Below are 19,435 nucleotides of genomic sequence, written 5' to 3'. Positions count from 1 at the left end.
ATTGGCTAGGCCAACTTTATTGCCCATTCTTAATTGTCCAGAGGACAGATAAGGGTCAGCCACATTACTGTGGTTCTGGAGTCACATGTAGGCCAGGCTGGGTAAAGATGGCAGTTTTCTTCCCTCAAGGACATGAGTGATGGGCTTTTACCTGATAATCAACAATGGATTCATGGTCATTATTTGACTCTTAATTCCAGATTTTTAAAAATTGGATTCAAATTCCAACATCTACCATGGTGGGATTTGAACTTGGTCCCCCAGAACATTACCTGGATTAACAGTCTAGCAATAATACCACTAGGTGAGTAGCTCACCTATAGTTAGGGAGTGACTTACTTTCTGCAGGATTTCCAGACTCTGACCTGCTCTTGTGATCAGAGAAATCACAGTTAAAAAGCAGCACTGAAATCACATCCAGTGATGTTTTGTTGGAAGTTAATTTTAGTGTTTCATTTCATATTAGGCTTCACTGTCAGGACTCAAGGGGGGGTGGGGGGACATGAGAACAAGCCAACTGAATTCTGGTGGATATGTTCATCAAACATGCTTCATACATCACCACATAATGAACAGAAGCAGGAGAAAATCCTATGGCCTGTTCGCACGCTGGACCATTCACTATGATCATAGTTAATATTGGACTTAAACCTGATGGTCCTGTCCCTCCCTTGACCTCCCTGAGAGACCAACAATCTTTCTATCTAAACTTTACATGTATTAAATGATCGCATAATCCGCTGACCTTTTGTTCTAGATTCCCCAGCCAGAGGAAGCAATGTCTCAGTGTCGACTTTGCCAAATCCCATTGTTATCCTGAATGTTTCATTGTGATCAGCTCTCATTCTTCTAAGCTCCAGAGACTTTAGATTCAATTTACTCACCCTCTTGTCATAGGCAATTTCTCTCTTCCCAGAGACAAATCCACTGAACCTGCCTCTAAAGAATGTACAGGTAGACAATCATTTATCCGAAATTCCGAAATCCAAAATGCTCCAAAGTCTGAAGTTTTTTTGTGAAGTTCTTTTCTCATTAACAAGGTTGTTTGGTATGCAAACAGTTAACCCAAGTTGACACCCACTTGATGCGTGTCACTCAGGTGCAACATGTGGGGGCATGGCCCAGCACCAGCAGGCCTCAATTCTCTCTCAATTCCTGTTTTACTGAGTGAGTCTGCTCCTCCAGTGGTACTTTTAAAAATTTTACCATCATACTGTCACTTATTCTGAAATTCAAAATATTCTGAATTCTGAAAGCCAGCTGGTCCTGAGCATTTCCGATATATGCACCTGTATATGCTTCCTTAAATATGAAGATCAAAATTACACACAGTATTTCAGATGCAATCTCATCAAAACCCTGTACAATTGTTCTAAGGCTGCTTTATTCCTTTCCCCAATTCCCCTTGTGATAAAGACAAACATGTCATTTGTTTTACTATTTGCTTGCTGTACCTGCAGAGCAGCCTGTTGTATTCCTTGCGTGAGCACATGCAGGTCGCTCTGAACATCATGATTTGGAGGTGCTGGCATGAGATTGGGGTGGACAAAGTTAAAAGTCACACAACACCAGATTATAGTCCAACAGGTTTGTTTGGAATCACTAGCTTTCGAAGTGCTGCTTCTTCATCAGGTGGTTGTGGAGCAGAATCATAAGACAGAGACTTTATAGCAACAAGATTGAGTGTCATGGAATGTAATATTAAACAAATTTAGCTTATGTCTTTCATCTTTTAGACTGACCATGTTAGTTTCAGTACCTTTATATGTAACTCCCAGAATCTCTTTAAAGTTACATCCTCAAGATAGCTTTTAACAAAAGGTGCCATCTCAACTCAGATAATGCATTAAAGGTGTAAAGTTAAAGTCTGTTTGTGTCCTAATGTTAGGTCAGACTGATTCTATTTCTAAAGTGGGCGTTACAGAATATTGCATAGATTTATGCAGTTTTTGAGGGAAATAGAATATAATTCTACAAGTACAAATTCACCCCACAAACTTACACGTGTGTGTGTGTGTGTGTGTGTATGTATATATATATGGTATAGTGGGGTCACATGAACCCAAGAACCTGGTTGAGGCTATCATGGGTACCGAACTTTGCTATCAGCTTCTGCACTTTGTGTTGTTGCATGTCCTGAAGACTGCCTTGGAGGATGATCACCCGAAGGTCCTTGGCGGAATGTCCCGGACTGCTGAAGTGATCCCCATCTGGGAGGGAACACGCTTGCCTGGTGATTGTTGTGAGGGGTCCATTCATCCGTTGCCATAGCCTCTACCCCAACACATACAGCCACTTGCACATACTCACTTGGTCTCCCCAGCATACACACGCATATAAAAGCTTGTGGGGTGAATTTGTACTTGCAAAATTACATTTAAGTTTGCTCAAAAACTTCATAAATCCATGCAATATTCTGTAACTCTCACTTTAAAAATAGAATCAGTCTGACCTAACATTAGGACACAGACAGACTTTAACTTCACACCTTCAATGCATTATCTGAGCTGAAATGACACCTATTGTTAAAAGCTACCTTGAGGATGTAACTTTAAAAAAGTTCTAGGATTTACACATGAAGGAACCGAAACTGATGTGGTCATTCTAAAAGATGAAAAACTTAATCTAAATTTGTTTAATATTACATTCCATGTCACTACAACCCTGTTGCTATAAAATCTGTGTCTTATGATTCTACTCCACAACCACCTGATGAAGAAGCAGTGTTTCAAAAGCTGGTGATTCCACATAAACCTGTTAGACTATAACCTGATGTTGTGTGATTTCCAACTCTGAACCTCAACATCTACAAGTTTCAAGTCTTGCAAAAATAACTATTCTGCTTTTCTATTCTTAAGATTGAATGTAACCACTTTATATCTGATCAGGATCCTTGATGCCCAGTCCCTTAACATGTCTATGTCTCTTTGCAGCCTCTTTGCATCCTCCTCAGCTTACATTCCCACCCAACTTTGTATCACAAGCAAATTTCCGCATGTTATTAAATAAAAACTGAAAGAACCATGGATACTGTAAATCAGAAACAAAAACAGAAATTGCTGGAAAAGCTGAGCAGGTCTGGCAGCATCTGTGAAGTGAAATCAAAGTTAACGTTTTGGGTCCTGTGACCCTTCCTTAGAACCGGACCCAAAATGTTAGGTCTGATATCTCTTCACAGGTGCTGCCACACTTGCTGAGCTTTTCCAGCAATTCCTAATTTTTGTTACGTACATTATTCTCTATCTTTAAGTTGTTGATATAATTTGTAAAATGCTGAGCCCAGCACTGATGATAGTGCCATTCCACTAGTCACAGCCTGCCAACTTGAAAATGTCCCATTTATTTGTTTATTCATTCAGGGGATTTATTGCTTATCCCTAGTGCCCTTGAGAAGATGGTGGTGAGCTGCCTTCTTGAACTGAAGCAGTCCACATGGTCGGTACATCCACAATGCTGCAAGGGAAGAAGTTTCAGGATTTTGACACAGCAACGGTGAGGAAATGGCAAAATATCTCTACTTTGCTTCCCATCCATGAATTGATGATCTATCCATGCTAATCTATCACCCCAACTCCACAAGTCCTTATCTTGTGTATTAACCTTTCTGGACACCTTTTGAAAATCCAGGATCACTCCTGGTAACCTGTGTTTTTCCTATAGATACATATTCAAAAAGTCCAAATAAATATCTCAAACAGGGTTTCCCTTTTGTAGAATGATATTGACATGTTCTAATCAGGCTACACTCTTCTAAATGCAGTGTCAAAATTCCTTAATAAGAGATACAGCACTTTTTCAATGACTGAAATGAGGCTAACTCGTTGGTTTTCCTTTATTCTCTATCTTCTGTTTTTGAATAGTAGTGATACATTTCCTAACTTCGAATCTGTTAGAGCCATTCTAGAATGTAAGGAATTTTAGAAAATTGTAGCCAGTGCTTCTACTATTATTATAGCTATCTCTTTAAGAACCCTCGGATGTAGCCCATTAGGTCCTAGAATTTGCTGGCTTTCAGATCCCTGATTTTCTTCAGTATACTTTCTTCACTGATATTATTTATCTCTATTTCCTTCCTCTTATTCGCTCTTGGATTACCCTCTAATTTAGTTAGTAACTTATGTCTTCTAGTATAGAGGTAGACATAAAATAATTATTCAACATTTCTTGTCATATCTTAATTCCAGGAAACTGTTGTACTGCAATCATGATCGGTAGCTGCAGTATGGGTCTCACTATGGCTACAATTCATTTATAATGCTTGGCTCAAACTCAGATTTTTCTGCCCAGGTGAGTTTGCACATTTTGGAGATATAAACTGGCATTTTCAAGCTCATCTGCTCTTTTACATCAACAAACTTCTCTTTATTAAAGTATAATTAATTATTTACTGTGATGTCTGGTCCATTATAATGAATGGTCATAGAAAATAAAAACTACATGATTTTGATTTTCCAAGAAGCAATTCCTATAGCTAAGGCTTAAACACCAGGTAATTTCTAGCACAGATTTAACCCTACAGTATCATGGTAATGTTTAAGCTGTGAGAAAATAGTTTATCCACCTCAGGTACCCTTCCAAACTATTGATTCATTTTCTCATTGGATTAATCTTGCAAGACACATTAACCAAACATTAAGCAACAGTGGATGTGATATTTCACATGTAGATACGTAGATGGAAAGGACACTTGTAAGATTTCAGAAAATGTTGTATAATCAAAATTAACTCTTAACTTTATGCTGAATATGTTATGCCCACCAAATCAGCAAAGAAATCCATAATATTTTTACACCATTGTAACTTACTTGTGGATCCAAAAGTGTGGGGTCCATCACAGCTCTTGTTTCCAGCATGTGCCTTTATAGAGAAGCGATACCTGCTGCCTGGTGTCAGTTTTAGAAAAGAGGCTTCTTTATTGTGGGAGCTCCCAGGGATGTGGATGTTCTGAGTTTCCCTATTGTCCATCCCAAATAAACTGACTTCGTAAAAATCAACATTCCCAGGTGCTGGAGTCCAAAACACATGGAGACTGGTGGAGGTTGTCCTACTTTTGATCACTTCAAAGCTCTGGGGTGGTTTGGGATCTAAAAAAAATGTAAAGATGATATTAAAACAGACAAACAAAATTGCTGGAAATACTCAGCAAGTCAGGCAGCATCTGCAGAGGTGGAGCAGTTCTGCCAAAAGGTGGATGATCTGAAATGTTAACAATGTTCCTGTCTCCATGGATGCTGTAAGGCTTGCTGACTATTTCTGGCATCTTCTTTAATCTATTTCAGATTTCTAACTGCTGCAGTATTTTGCTTCGAGATGAAAAGAGATGTAACAAAGAAATTAAACAGTTATGGAGTCATAAGAGTCATTCAGCATGGAAACAGACCCTTTGGTCCAACAAGCCAAGCCAACTCCAAACGCAAACTAAACTCATCCCACCTACCTATGCTTGGCCCATATCTCTCAAAACATTTCTTACTCATGCACTTACCTAAATGTCTTTTAAACATTGTAAACATATCCATCTCTTCCTCTGGAAATTGATTTCACACACAAACCACACCCTATGTAAAAAATTTGCCCCCATGTCTTTTTAAAATTTTCTCCTCTAACCTTAAATATATGCCCCCAGTCTTGAAGTCACCCATCCTAGGGAAAAGATACTTACCTGGCTTCGAAGTAAGGACACTACCATTGCACCACAAGAGCCCATAAAGCTTATATTACTTAACACCTTTAATACTACCAGTTATCCCAAAGCATTTTACAAATAAGAAACTAATTAAAGAGTATTCACTATTGTAATATCTATATCCCTCATGATTTTACAAACCTTTATAAAGTCATCCCTCAATCTCTTATGTTCAAGTGAAAAGGTCCCAGCCTATTCAGCCTCTCCTTATTACTCAAACCACCATCCCTGGCAATACCCTGGTAAATCTCATCTGAACCCTCTCTAGCTTAATAATATCCTTCCAATAACACTGCGACCAGTTCTTGTCTGTTCACTCCTCAAATTCAAATTTATTACTTAGTGCAATGTCTGAGTGCTTATTTCTGTCTTAAAATATGATACGCTTTAATTCTCTTTCCTGGAAAATGTTTGTTCTGAATTTTCTTCCTTATTTTGTATCGAGACTGAGCAGCCAGATTGCACTAAGTAATATCTTGAACTATGAGATACACAGTATGTGTCACTGTCCAACTTTTGAGCACAACTGTGATAATTCAATTATATATTGTGCTGTATATTAGTTAGGTTTATTTGTGCAGCCATTAAATCAAAAACAATATAATACAAGACTTTAAATAACTGTTCACTAAACAAAAGATAGATGGAAAATCATACAGCCTGCACAGAATATATATAACTGATGAAGGATAAAACAAGAGTAAAGCCATGCTGAATTCAAGACATTTTGAGTCTAGAACATCTGTTCTTTACTTTGGCAGTTGCTAAAGCATGGAGCAAAGCAACACAATGCATAACATCTATCCATTTATCCATCTGTACCTGTCTTATTTAATCACTTGTTTACCTCTATGTATTGGCCTCCTCTTTATAGCTTTTGAAATATCTGTGCAGCCGCGGTATCCTGTGTTGTTGACACTATGCTTTGATTTTAACGATTAATATCCATCACTTACTTTAATATGTGCAGTAGTAAAGTGGCCAGATCACACTTATTTAATTATTTCACCCGGGACAATAACTCTAAGTCAGAAGGCTCTGGGTTCAAATTTCACCCCAGGTATTAAGCTCAGAAATCTCGGCCAACACTCCAGTGCGGTACTGAAGGAGAGCTGGACTGCCAGAGATACAGTCTGTATGATGAGACTGAGGTTTGTTTGTTCTCTCAGATAAAAGAATAAGATGGCACTAATTGGAGAAAAGTTGCTTGGTATGCTAGTCAGTATTGATCCCCCAAATAACAGCATGAAAATACATTGTGTTTATGGAGCCTGTTGCGCAAAAATTGGCATTCGTGCTTGCTACATTACAAGAGTGAATACTCTTTAATTAGTTCCTTGTCGGTAGTATTAAAGGTGTTAAATAATGCAAGCTTTAGGGACTCTTGTGGTGCAATAGTAGTGTCCCCACTTCGAAGCCAAATGGCCCAGGTTTAACTCCCATCTGCTCTGAATAGATTGATTAGAGACTATCTATAATGCAAGTCTTTTTTTTCCCTCTCGGTAATAAAGCTGTTTGCATTGATCATGCCTTTGACCTTAAATTGGTATTTTCAGAAAAGTACTTTAAATAGAGCACACCAAATCTCTCGGACCATTGAAATCCAAAAGATTCCCAGGTTTTATATTTAAAAATACCTAAGCAATTGTATTAACACAGAAAGGGAAATATTAGCACAAAATCACAATGCTGAGACAAGGTTCTTTTGAAGGATTTTATAACTTTATGATTCTATGAGTGATTTTCCAGTTTCCTCCATTATCCAATTATCCATTTTTATTTTCCTTTACGCAATTAAGGATTTCTTTCAGTATTAATCACTGCTTGCAGCAAAAAAAAATCCACATTCCAACCTCTTTCTGTTGCAAATTTGCTCAACTTTTCTTAGTTACTTAGGCTATTTTCTCTGGTATGGTCCTTTTTAAGTCTAAATATTAAAAATGGTGAACTAATTTCCCAGCTCTCCAATTAGGGATCAGAGGTATTATTTTCCTTTATTTTAAGAAAAACTATTGAGCGGATGGTGTGGTCGGCAAATTCCCATGTGTTAATGCCAATAGTGAGGTAATTAAGTGGCCAAGGATGTCAGGTACAAATCTTGGAACCTGGTTCATCCCAGATTATGACTGAGATAAACTGGGGAGGTACTGGCCAACTCTCTATACATGTTATGTACTATATAGTAGGTGGAAACCCTAATCAAATTATTGGTAAATTACTAAATCGGATAGCAACGAATGTATATGTAAAGTCTTACACTGAAACAATATGTTAAATAAAAAGGAACAAGTTTCTCGAGGAGTGTATGAACAACCCAATCCAATCCTTTACTGCAGCATACAGGCCGAGATTTCAGGTTGCGTGTTTCGAAGGTTCAGTTGGACAGCACATTCCCTATCTACTCAAATCTATTTGGCAACGAGAATAAAACACTCAGACCTTTTCTAACATCCGTTAGAACAAAAGAACAATACTGGCGGGGCTCAACTACTCCTGGCTCGGCTCAACTTCAAACCATTGTTGCATATTTAGGGATTGGCCTCTGTCCAGTAATATCACCGCCGTTCACATCTGTACACACTTGTACGGCCTAAATAAAGGTCCCCTGTGGAGGCAGACTGCCAACGGTCGGGGGCAGTGGGTTTGGAAATAATCTCCTCTCCTCGAAAAACAGCTCTTGCCATGATAATTAACAGAGGTAGAAGCATAATTCTAATGTGTGCACAGTTAATATTTAAGCGAGGAACTAATCATTCATATTTAAAAACAATGTTCGGACACATCTCTGACGCAAGTGAGTCGTGAACCTGGAGGGGTTGGCCCAGAGGGAGGGACACTACCACCGTACCACAATACCACCGTTATTTTTTGTCAGCTTTAATCTCAAAGTTATGAATTAAGCTTCTAAGTAAGATATTGGACATGGAGTGAAGTGACATATCCTTCAGTCTAGATTCCAGCCTGTCGTCAGCTGTTTTCACTTTCAAAATGTCGAACCTTTCGATTTACTTTCGAAAAGTTCCTGAAACTGTTCCCCACCACTTTCTGCAGACAATGTTTTTTCCCCCCAATGTGGAAAATAACCACCTCCGGGCACTCCCCTATAAAGTAAATCCAGTATTACATGGCAATGTAATAATTCTTTTTGTTTTAATCCAGCCTCCTCAATGGTCGAGTTCATGCCCTTTAACAGAAGAGTTAACTGTAGCTGAGGAATTGCTCAGCCTGGGTTAAGTGTGCGGACTGCACGACACGCTGGTTGAAGTTGGTGCCGCAGGCTGGCTGTAGACGCCACCCAGTGGCCGCTGTTTGGGGATCATCCCCAAGAGTTACTGGAGGTTCCCCGGGACGTTCTGTTTCTTTCTTCAGGTGAAACTGGTTATTAACACCCCCACTAACTTCCAACATCGCCCCGCCGCACCACTCCCCACGTATACTTCCCATGGATATGTCCATTTTTAACCCCGGGAAGAAATGGAATTTCAAACTCTCATTCTAACAATGGTCTTAAGTACGTCAATAGAAAATGTCTTAGAAGACTGAGAGGGGATCTGATTGAGGCATATAAGATTATGAAAGGATTGGACACTCTGGCAGCAGGAAACATGTTTCTGCTGATGGGTGAGTGCCGAACCAGAGGACACAGCTTAAAAATACGGGGTAGACCATTTAGGACAGAGATGAGGAGAAACTTCTTCACCCAGAGAGTGGTGGCTAAGTGGAATGCTCTGCCCCAGAGGGCAGTGGAGGCCCAGTCTCTGGATTCATTTAAGAAAGAGTTGGATAGAGCTCTCAAAGATAGTGGAATCAAGGGTTATGGAGATAAGGCAGGAACAGGATACTGATTAAGGATGATCAGCCATGATCATATTGAATGGAGGTGCAGGCTCGAAGGGCTGAATGGCCTCCTCCTGCACCTATTGTCTATTGTCTATGGTCATTATATAATAGAACATATAATTCCGTACCTGGGTAGACTATGATGTGGAGGTGCCGTTGTTGGACTGGGGTGGACAATGCCACGAGTCACACGGCACCAAGTTATAGTCCAACAGGTTTATTTGAAATCACAAGCTATGATGTCGTGCGACATCTGACCTGGTCAACTAAACGTATTGTATCATATATTTAATAACATCTAATACCTTTGTTGATAGCCCCACCCCCACCCAATTATATATAATAGGTTTCCTCCCGCCTCTTTCGTTCATTTCTATGATGTCCAGGTCTGTACCTTACCTGTCTGCACTGTTATATTTGCCGATAGCCCGTCAGTAAGCGACACAATCAAGAGCCGGTGCAGTTTGCCCGCCTCCAGCTCGTTCACCTCACACTCGTAGGCAGCTCCGCTGGACAGAGCGGGGTTACAGCTCTCCACCCAGGACTGGTTCCATTTGTAAGCCACGCTGAAGTTGCAGGCGCTCCCCGGGCTGTTCCACACAAGGTGGACGGTATCCCCGGTCTGTCTGATGCCGGTCATGTTTACCGCGCATCTCTCAGCCTCCACAATCCCATACTGGAATGAACAGTAAGACACACACAAACAAAGCAATTAATCCAACCTTTCCTTCCAGCGCACAGCGTGGGCGAACTTCATAAATGGTTTGTAAATGGCCCTGTGCTAGTGCAGCACTTGAATAATTCTGACAAAAAAAACGATAGGTTTTGGAAACTTTTGTTTTGCATTCATCAACATTACATTGTTGTTCCCTTTCACATTTGGCAATTTTTACAAATATCCTGAAGAGGAAAAAGTTACGCGTGCCTCCTTTTCCCGTAAACACATTTTTTTCCAAACGTACATCGTTCAGAGGATTGAGAAACAAGTGGGTGACGGAGTACGAGACCAACAAACAAAAAACGCAATTGTAGTTTAATTTCACCTTAGAACTGCAAGTGTTATTATGCTTCAGTTCCAAAAATCAACAGAGCGACTCTGCTGAAGGTCACCTGGATATTAAAGCGGTTTGGCAGGTACCTTTACCAGAACTCACCTTTAACAGACAGAATGCCATCCATAACAATATGGACCCTGGTTCAGGTCCCAGCATCGCGTGTGTGGTTCTTATCCACCGGTCCTCCTGGACTAATAGGTATTTTACATCAATACTGTACAGATCTGTGAGTGACAATCTCTACAGCGACCGGTGATCTTTCCAAACCAGCACTTTCACACAATCCAAATTCTTGAGGGAGTTCTGTGTTGCAGAGGGAGACACCTGTTGACCGCAGAGAGACGGAGAAACTCCTCGATGTGCTCCCAAAGTATTCCCGAGGTTAGTTGATCTCTCTTGCGATGGGGTCTACTCGAGCACTCCGCTGGAGTAAGGCGGGTAGCAGTGGGATCGGCTGGAATCTGTGGCGTTGGGCTGGAGCTGGCTCCCAGTGTACAGGGAGTCGATGTGAACTGTGGGCTGGAGTTCCCACGCTGCCATCCTGACCCAGTCACTCAACTGAACCGTTTCCATTGACTTCCTCAATCAAGAGTGAATTTCCTCAGCTCTTTCCAAAGTATTAATCCAGGTTTGGGACTTAATTTTCAGAATCCCTACGGCGTCGCTTCGAAAAGTGCAAATCCTCCCGGCATCTACTCTTGGAGTTTCCGAGTTGTGAAAGGCAGCCCCCAAACATACCCTCCACTCTCGCGTCCCCTCCCCCAACTCCCTCCTCCTGACTCCACTGACCCTCCCAGCGCCTTCACTCAGACCTACTCTCACTTTTTTTCGGGGATAATCTGTTTATTTTCTTTACCTCTCGTGGACGAGCCGCCTTTCCCTTCTCCTCCCCCTCCCCTTTCCCGCCTCTCCGTCAAACTTTCTACACTCGCTCGACCCACCGTTCGGACTCCGCACTTTATTCACCTTTAGTTTCTTTAGCCGCTTCCTGTGTACAGTATTAAACCGTATCTCCATCTCCTCCCCACGCCCCCGATTTTCTATCTCTCAGTCCTTTTGCTATCAATCGTTTATCTCTCTCCTCAGGCTGTCCTTCTTATAACCTCCCAGTACCACTCTGTCCAATTCTTAAAAGTAAGCCCTGAGGATACTGGAGACCTGAACATGCACTTATTTATTCCAATTCTTAAAGCTGAGTTTCCCTCTCTCTTTGATTTTATGAACCACTTTATTCTGTTTCTCTTCCTTTGCTCCTCTTCTCCCTTAAGGTTGCATAATTTGTGTGTTTTTGATTTACCACCAATCTTTTCCCTTGTCCTTTTTGAGTCCACTGCACTTGTTTAGTCACTTCCTAGGCTTATTGGTACTGTCTAATTTTGTTTTCCGTTGTCAGTGCCAGCCAGTTTTCAAATGTTGGCTGTTCTCGGTGTCTGTTCTAAAATGCAGTCTTTGCACTATACTCTGCAACTGTGTTGTCCAACCGCCAAGTGAACGGGTCACCATTGTTTCATGTTCACAGAAATGAGAATTTTAAAACACGGGACTGCAACAAAGTGCAGTTTCACATTGACATTCAAGTCCACCCCCCCCCCCCCCCCCCCGAACTGCTCGATTGTGTTTAGCTTGATAAAAGTAAATTGTTTAGATATCCTCCGTAAGTCAATTATTCACAGAAGGCAGCGAACAAAAGAGCGGCGGCGTTTGCACTGTTCTGGGAGAGGAAAGTGCGGATGTCAGGCAATGGGAGGGCCAGGATGTGCTTTAATAGTCAGCCCGGCTTCGTCCATATACTTACCCGGCGCTTCCTGTCATTTTTCTAACTTTGATTCGAGCCTTTATCAGGAGGAAAGGGCTTTGCAGAACTTTTTGTCTCGCAAGAATCTGAACTTGCACATAACCCGCCGAGTTATTTACAACAGACTGCCAAAAGGCAAACAATAAGGTCATGCGGCGCACTCCTTTCTCTTGGTCCTGTCGTTTCTCTCTCTCTCTCTCTCACACACACACACACACAAACTGAAGTTAAAAATCACACAACACCAGGTTATAGTCCAACAGGTTTAATTGCAAGCACACGAGCTTTCGGAGTGCCGCACCTTCATCAGCTAGGTCTCTTTTATATCTTTCCCCTCTCACCCTAAACCTGTTGGATTATAACCTGGTGTTGTGTGATTTTTAACTTTGTACACCCCAGTCCAACACCGGCCATCTCCAAATCATGACACACAACCTGGACTGCTTGTGTTTTAAACGCTATACTCTCAAGTTCTGAACTTCACCTTGTTACAAGCAGCCAACCTCGCCTTGACTTTAACTAGCCCCCCCCCCCCCTCGATTTCTGTCAATAAGTTTTACATTTCAGGGTCTCCCTTGTTAGCGCACCCTGGAAGGAGAAATGCATTGAAACTGATCTAGTAATTTATTTGATTACCTAAGAAGGTTTGACTGAAAGTTGTACAATAGACTTACATTTCAGGAACTGTTAGTTCCACAACGGAGCATCAACAGAAACCAACAGATAATAATTTTCTTCTGAATCTTAGGATCTGTGCATAAGCTACAATGTAATTGCTTTTAGATACGTTGAAACATGGAGAGGGTGTAGTTCTGCACCTCACGGATTGAACAACACAAACACAACTCACTCAATAAATATCAAACTCTGACATTTGGGCCATCACACCTGCTCCTTGAAACATCTATCTAATGGGCAGCATAGTGGCACAGTGGTTAGCACTGCTGCCTCACAGTGCCAGAGACCTGGGTTCAATTCCCGTCTCAGGCGACTGACTGAGTTTGCACATTCTCCCCGTGTCTGTGCGGGTTTCCTCCGGGTGCTCCAGTTTCCTCCCACAGTCCAAAGATGTGCAGGTTAGGTGAATTGGCCATGCTAAATTGCCTGTAGTGTTAGGTGAATGGGTAAATGTAGGAGAATGGGTCTGGGTGGGTTGCGGGTCGGTGTGGACTTGTTGGGCCGAAGGGCCTGTTTCCACACTGTAAGTAATCTAATGAATCACACTGCCTTCTCGCCAAAGCTCTGCAAATTCTCCAACTCACATCATTAACAGGAAATGTCATTGGAATTTTGCTTGTTTCTAGCGTGTTGGATTTAATCGTGCTGTATATACGCCAATAATTTATCATTTCCCCTTCAGGTTACTAATCCGATCGCAGCACCACCATATCCATCAGCTTGACATTCATAGAATCATAGAGATGTACAGCATGGAAACAGATCCTTCCATCCAACTTGTCCATGCCGACCAGATATCCCAACCCAATCTAGTCCCACCTGCCAGCACCCGGCCCATATCCCTCCAAACCCATCCAAATGCCTCTTAAGTGTTGCAATTGTACCAGCCTCCATCACTTCCTCTGGCAGCTCATTCCATATATGTACCACTTTCTGTGTGAAAAAGTTGCCTTGTAGGTCTCTTTTATATCTTTCCCCTCTCACCTTAAACCTATGTCCTCTAGTTCTGGACTCCCCAACCCGAGGGAAAAGACTTTACCTATTTACCCGATCCATGCACATCATAATTTTGTAAACCTCTATAAGGTCACCCCTCAGCCTCCGACACTGCAGGGAAAACAATCCCAGCCTGTTCAGCCTCTCCCTATAGCTCAAATCCTTCAACCCTGGCAACATCCTTGTAAATCTTTTCTGAACCCTTTCAAGTTTTACAACATCTTTCCAATAGGAAGGAGACCAGAATTGCATGCAATATTTCAACGGTGGCCTAACCAATGTCCTGTACAGCCACAACATGACCTCCCAACTCCTGTACTCAATACTCTGACCAATGAAAGAAAGCATACCAAACGTCTTCTTCACTATCCTATCTACCTGCGACTCCACTTTCAAGGAGCTATGAACCTGCACTCCAAGGTCTCTTTGTTCAGCAACACTCCCTAGGACCTGACCATTAAGTGTATAAGTCCTGCTAAGATTTGCTTTCCTAAAATGCAACACCTCGCATTTATCTGAATTAAACTCCATCTGCCACTTCTCAGCCCATTGGCCCATCTGGTCCAGATCCTGTTGTAATCTGAGGTAACCCTCTTCGCTGTCCTCTACACCTCCAATTTTGGTGTCATCTGCAAATTTACTAACTGTACCTCATATGCTTGTATCCAAATCATTTATGTAAATGATAAAAAGTAGAGGGCCCAGCACCGATCCTTGTGGCACTCCACTGGTCACAGGCCTCCAGTCTGAAAAACAACCCTCCACCACCACCACTCTCTGTCTTCTACCTTTGAGCCAGCTCTGTATCCAAATGGCTAGTTTAGACTACTTACAGTGTGGAAACAGGCCCTTCGGCCCAACAAGTCTACACCAACCCGCTGAAGCGCAACCCACCCAGACCCATTCCTCTACATTTACCCCTTTACTTAACACTACAGGCAATTTAGCATGGCCAATTCACCTAACCTGCACATTTTTGGACTGTGGAAGAAACCAGAGCACCCAGAGGAAACCCACGCAGACACTGGGGGAATGTGCAAACTCCACACACTCAGTCACCTGAGGCGGGAATTGAATCCGGGTCTCTGGCGCTATGAGGCAGCAGCGCTAACCACTGTGCCACCCAGTTCTCCCTGTATTCTATGAGATCTAATCTTGCTAATCAGTCTCCCATGGGAAACCTTGTCGAATGCCTTACTGAAGTCCATATAGATCACATCTACTGCTCTGCCCTCATCAATCCTCCTTGTTACTTCTTCAAAAAACTCAATCAAATTTGTGAGACATGATTTCCCACGCACAAAACAATGTTGACTATCCCTAATCAGTCCTTGCCTTTCCAAATACATGTACATCCTGTCCCTCAGGATTTCCTCCAACAACTTGTCCACCACCGACATCAGGCTCACCGGTCTATAATTCCCTGGCTTGTCCTTATCACCGTTCTTAAACAGTGGCATCACGTTAGCCAACCTCCAGTCTTCCGGCACCTCACCTGTGACTACCGACGATGCAAATATCTCAGCAAGAGGCCCAGCAATCACTTTCCTAGCTTCCCACAAAGCTCTTGGGTACACCTGATCAGGTCCTGGGGATTTAACCACTTCCACCATGTTTCAAGACATCCAGCGCTTCCTCCTCTGTATTTCTTCTCTCCTCTCTTCTTTCCATGGGACAGTATATTTCAGTCAGATGCTGCAATCCCTTTATAATGCCCAATTCCTTTATAATGCCCAAGTCAAGAGTCTGTTACATATCATCCCATGGAGAAAAAAAAGGATGCTGGAAGTCTGAAACAAAAACAAAAACTGCTAGCGTAGCTCAGAGAGTCTGGCAGCATCTGAGGAAAGAAAGCAAAGTCAACGTTTGGGCTTCAGTGACCAGTTCTGAAGAAGGGTCACAAGACCCAAAATATTGACTCATCTTTCTCTCTATAGATGCTGCCAGACCTGCTGACTTTGTCCAACATTTCCTGTTTTTGTTTCAAACCATCCCAGAAGGTGCCACAATATGAGTGCATTTTATTTTAGATTGTGCTCCATTTTGATATGCCATCCATAGGTAGTGAATACAATCTGTTTTTAAACCCTTTTACAATCCAGTTCAGTTATATTTTTACATTTTCTTACATTTCTAGGACGCCTTCATTTTTAGTTCCTCAAACACTCAGCAGCAATTATAGATGTCACTGTACTCCCTGGTGTCTTTTTTTTTCATAGGCAATTTCACATTAGTAGAAGGCAGATGTTTTAAAAAGGCAAATTTGCTTTCAAATTAGTATTTGTAAATGATTAGACATATTGGTAAGTTGTTATAATAACACTTTGTTCTCCTGCTTGTTATATTAAAGTGTAAACAAAATTAATTAATCTAAATAAATAACCATACAATAGTTAGTTCTTGTTTTCCTGAATTAATAACCAAAGGCCAAAACTAATAATCCATATTAAAAAATTTAAATTCTACTGTTAACCTGAGGTCATTTTTAACCATGCAGGGAGAAAATGATGGTATCAGAAATTGTTTTAAAGCAGTCAAATTGATGCAAGACCCTAATGGTCCAACTGGTTCAGTAATGCCCTTTACAGAAGGAAACTTGCTAACCTTACCTGATTTCCTCACCACCACCATTGACACTTAACTGCTCCCTGAACTCATCTAGAAAACTCTGGAATTGTTGAAGCATTAGGTTTACTATCAACTATGTACCAGCCAGGCTGGGCAAAAAAAACACCAGCCTTGAGAATGAAAAAATAAATTTCCTGCCATGAATTACAACTGTATAATCCATAAAAGGCATAAATTAGTGGTTATAACCAACACTCTTAAAACTAAAAAAAAGCACCAATTTTGTAAGATTCCTTTCAAGTAAAAGAGTTAGTGATGAAATATTTTTTTTTACAGTTTCCATTTTTCTGCTCATATGATCATGTCATTGAATGGAAAAACTGCTGCAAAATGAAATGTACCACAAATCTAAATGTCCAAAGCTTTCTCATTTCCTGAGAATTATAGAGCTTACAGCACAAAGGAATACACTAAGTTCAACGTACTATGCCAACCCTCTGAAATACCTATCAGTTTATAAACTTCTGAAAATCAGATTTCAAATTTATTTTTTTTGGAACAGCAGCATGACTTAATAGAAAGATGATAGCATAGTGGTAGTTTCAGTGGATTAGTAGTCCAGTAGCCCAGGCCAATCAAGTTCAATTGTGGCAGCTAATGGATTGCTGGTTCAGTCAGTAAATCTGCAATATATAGCTAGACTCAAGTAATAGTGACTATTAATGCTCTGTTGCAAAGGAAATTTGCCACCTTTACTTGGTTCAGCCTACATGTGACTCCAGATCCACAGTAACGTGGTTGACTGTTCTTTGAAATGACTAGCAAGCCAATCAGTTCAAAGGAAATTAGAGATAAGGAACAAATGCTGGCCTTGCCAGCAATTCCCCATTTCATTAAACTACAAAAAAAGGACAAATTTTAAATTGATTATTTAATATATTTTTGGCTTAGCTCAGTTGATTGCATTCTATTCTCTTATTTGGAAAGTCAAGGATCACTCCAATAAGTTGGAGTAGCTTAGAGAGCCATTGATTGAGTTCTGCCTTGTTAGATGTAATAATCTCCAAAAGAGACATTAAAGGCGATAAGACTTTGGAGGTGTAGTGGACAGTGAAGAAGGTTACCTTAGATTACAAGTGGATCTTGATCAGATGGGCCAATGGGCCAAGAAGTGGCAGATGCAGTTTAATTCAGTTAAATGCGAGGTGCTGCATTTTGAGAATGCAAATCTTAGCAGGACTTATACACTTAATGGTAAAGGTCCTAGGGCATGTTGCTGAACAAAGAGACCATGGAGGGCAGGTTCATAGCTCCTTGAAAGTGGAGTTGCAGGTAAATAGGATAGTGAAGAAGGCGTTTGGTATGCTTTCTTTTATTGGTCAGAGTATTGAATACAGGAGTTGGGCGGTCATGTTGCAGCTGTACATTGGTTAGGCCACTATTGGAATATTACGTGTAATTCTGGTCTCCTTCCTATCGGAAAGATGTTGTGAAACTTGAAAGGGTTCAGAAATGATTAACAAGGATGTTGTCAAGGTTGGTAGATTTGAGCTATGGCGTGAGGCTGAACAGGCTGGGGCTGTTTTCCCTGGAGCGTCGGAGGCTGAGGGGTGACCTTACAGAGATTTACAAAATTATGAGGGGCATGGATAGGATAAATAGACAAAGTCTTTTCCCTGGGTTGGGGGAGTCCAGAACTAGTGGGTGAGAGGTAAAAGATATAAAAGGGACCTAAGGGGCAGCTTTTTCACGCAGAGGGTGGTACATGTATGGAATGAGCTGCCAGAGGCTGTGGTGGAGGCTGGTATAATTGCAACATTTAACAGGCATCTGGATGGGTATATGAATAGGAAGGGTTTGGAGGGATATGGGCCGGGTGCTGGCAGGTGGGACTAGATTGGGTTGGGATATCTGGTCAGCATGGACGAGTTGAACCGAAGTGTCTGTTTCCATGCTGTACATCTCTATGACTCTATGATGTATTTGCCTGATTAGATGGATAGAAAAGATTCCATGGTATTACTTGAAGAAGAACATTGAGTTCTTGCAATATTCTGGCCAACATTCCTCTCTTAACTGATGCCAAAAATATATTAATTTATCATTGATTTCATTTGTTCTTTGTGGAACCTTATTCCTTTTAAACTGGTTGCTGCATTTTCTACAACATGACTACATAAATAATTAATTACTTTGGGAATTCTTTGGGATAGGAGTGTTTTTCTTATCAGCTTATCCTCTCTGAATTGAGACAACATCCTGGTTGGTTTGGACTGAGTAACAATTCTATTTTATTTTGATATCTTTCAGAAGTATGTTTGGCATTTTTGGATCACTCATATAATTACAATATTCCATTTATAAGGCTTTTTAATCCTGCATGGAAATGTTTAGAATGTAAAGTATATTTACCAATGTCTGTCACTGTTTCCTTTCAACTTAAAAAAAACAATATTTATTGCTTTAATTTACTTGTCAACTGGCCTTAAGTACTTCCAAATTGGAATAGTTCATGATATTGTTTATCGTATGTCAGATAAATATTTGCACTCGGCTGTCAGCAGATATTTTTCTTTTACTAAAAGTAAGGACTTGTCTGTTGATTTGCTTATGTGCTGTACATCAATAAGAATTTTAAACATTTTAAGGTGAAGATTAGCAGTGATCTGAATTGAAACCAGTATAATTGTATAAATGTATCAAAAGTAGTCTGACATTTGTTATTATTTCTTATTGTGGAAAGATACTTAATTCACATCAAGACAGTAACGACTATCATAATTTATGTAAGCATGTTTCATGTGTTTTTTAATACAC

At 40.9% G+C, this 19,435-nt stretch overlaps 1 protein-coding gene across 2 annotated transcripts in view; it reads right to left on the bottom strand.

The window, feature by feature from the left end:
* The window catches only part of ptprb (protein tyrosine phosphatase receptor type b), a 115,240-nt gene that overhangs the window by 69,031 nt on the left and 26,774 nt on the right, over positions 1–19,435 (bottom strand). Inside the window, exons 1-3 of one of the 2 annotated variants that reach the window (XM_072551687.1) lie at positions 10,681–11,298; positions 9,926–10,202; positions 4,806–5,084 (exon numbers count right to left, since the gene is read on the bottom strand). In XM_072551687.1, the coding sequence (XP_072407788.1) occupies positions 4,806–5,084; positions 9,926–10,202; positions 10,681–10,737 (613 nt within the window). In that variant the 5' untranslated portion in view covers positions 10,738–11,298. Of the gene's footprint in view, positions 1–4,805; positions 5,085–9,925; positions 10,203–10,680; positions 11,299–19,435 lie in introns of those variants that run through there. The other variant, XM_072551686.1, reaches the window with a different exon arrangement.

The sequence above is a fragment of the Chiloscyllium punctatum genome, chromosome 32, assembly GCF_047496795.1.
Source record: "Chiloscyllium punctatum isolate Juve2018m chromosome 32, sChiPun1.3, whole genome shotgun sequence".
NCBI lineage: Eukaryota > Metazoa > Chordata > Chondrichthyes > Orectolobiformes > Hemiscylliidae > Chiloscyllium > Chiloscyllium punctatum.
The sequence above is the reverse complement of the archived record's forward strand: the minus strand, read 5'-3'. Positions and strand labels throughout refer to the sequence as shown.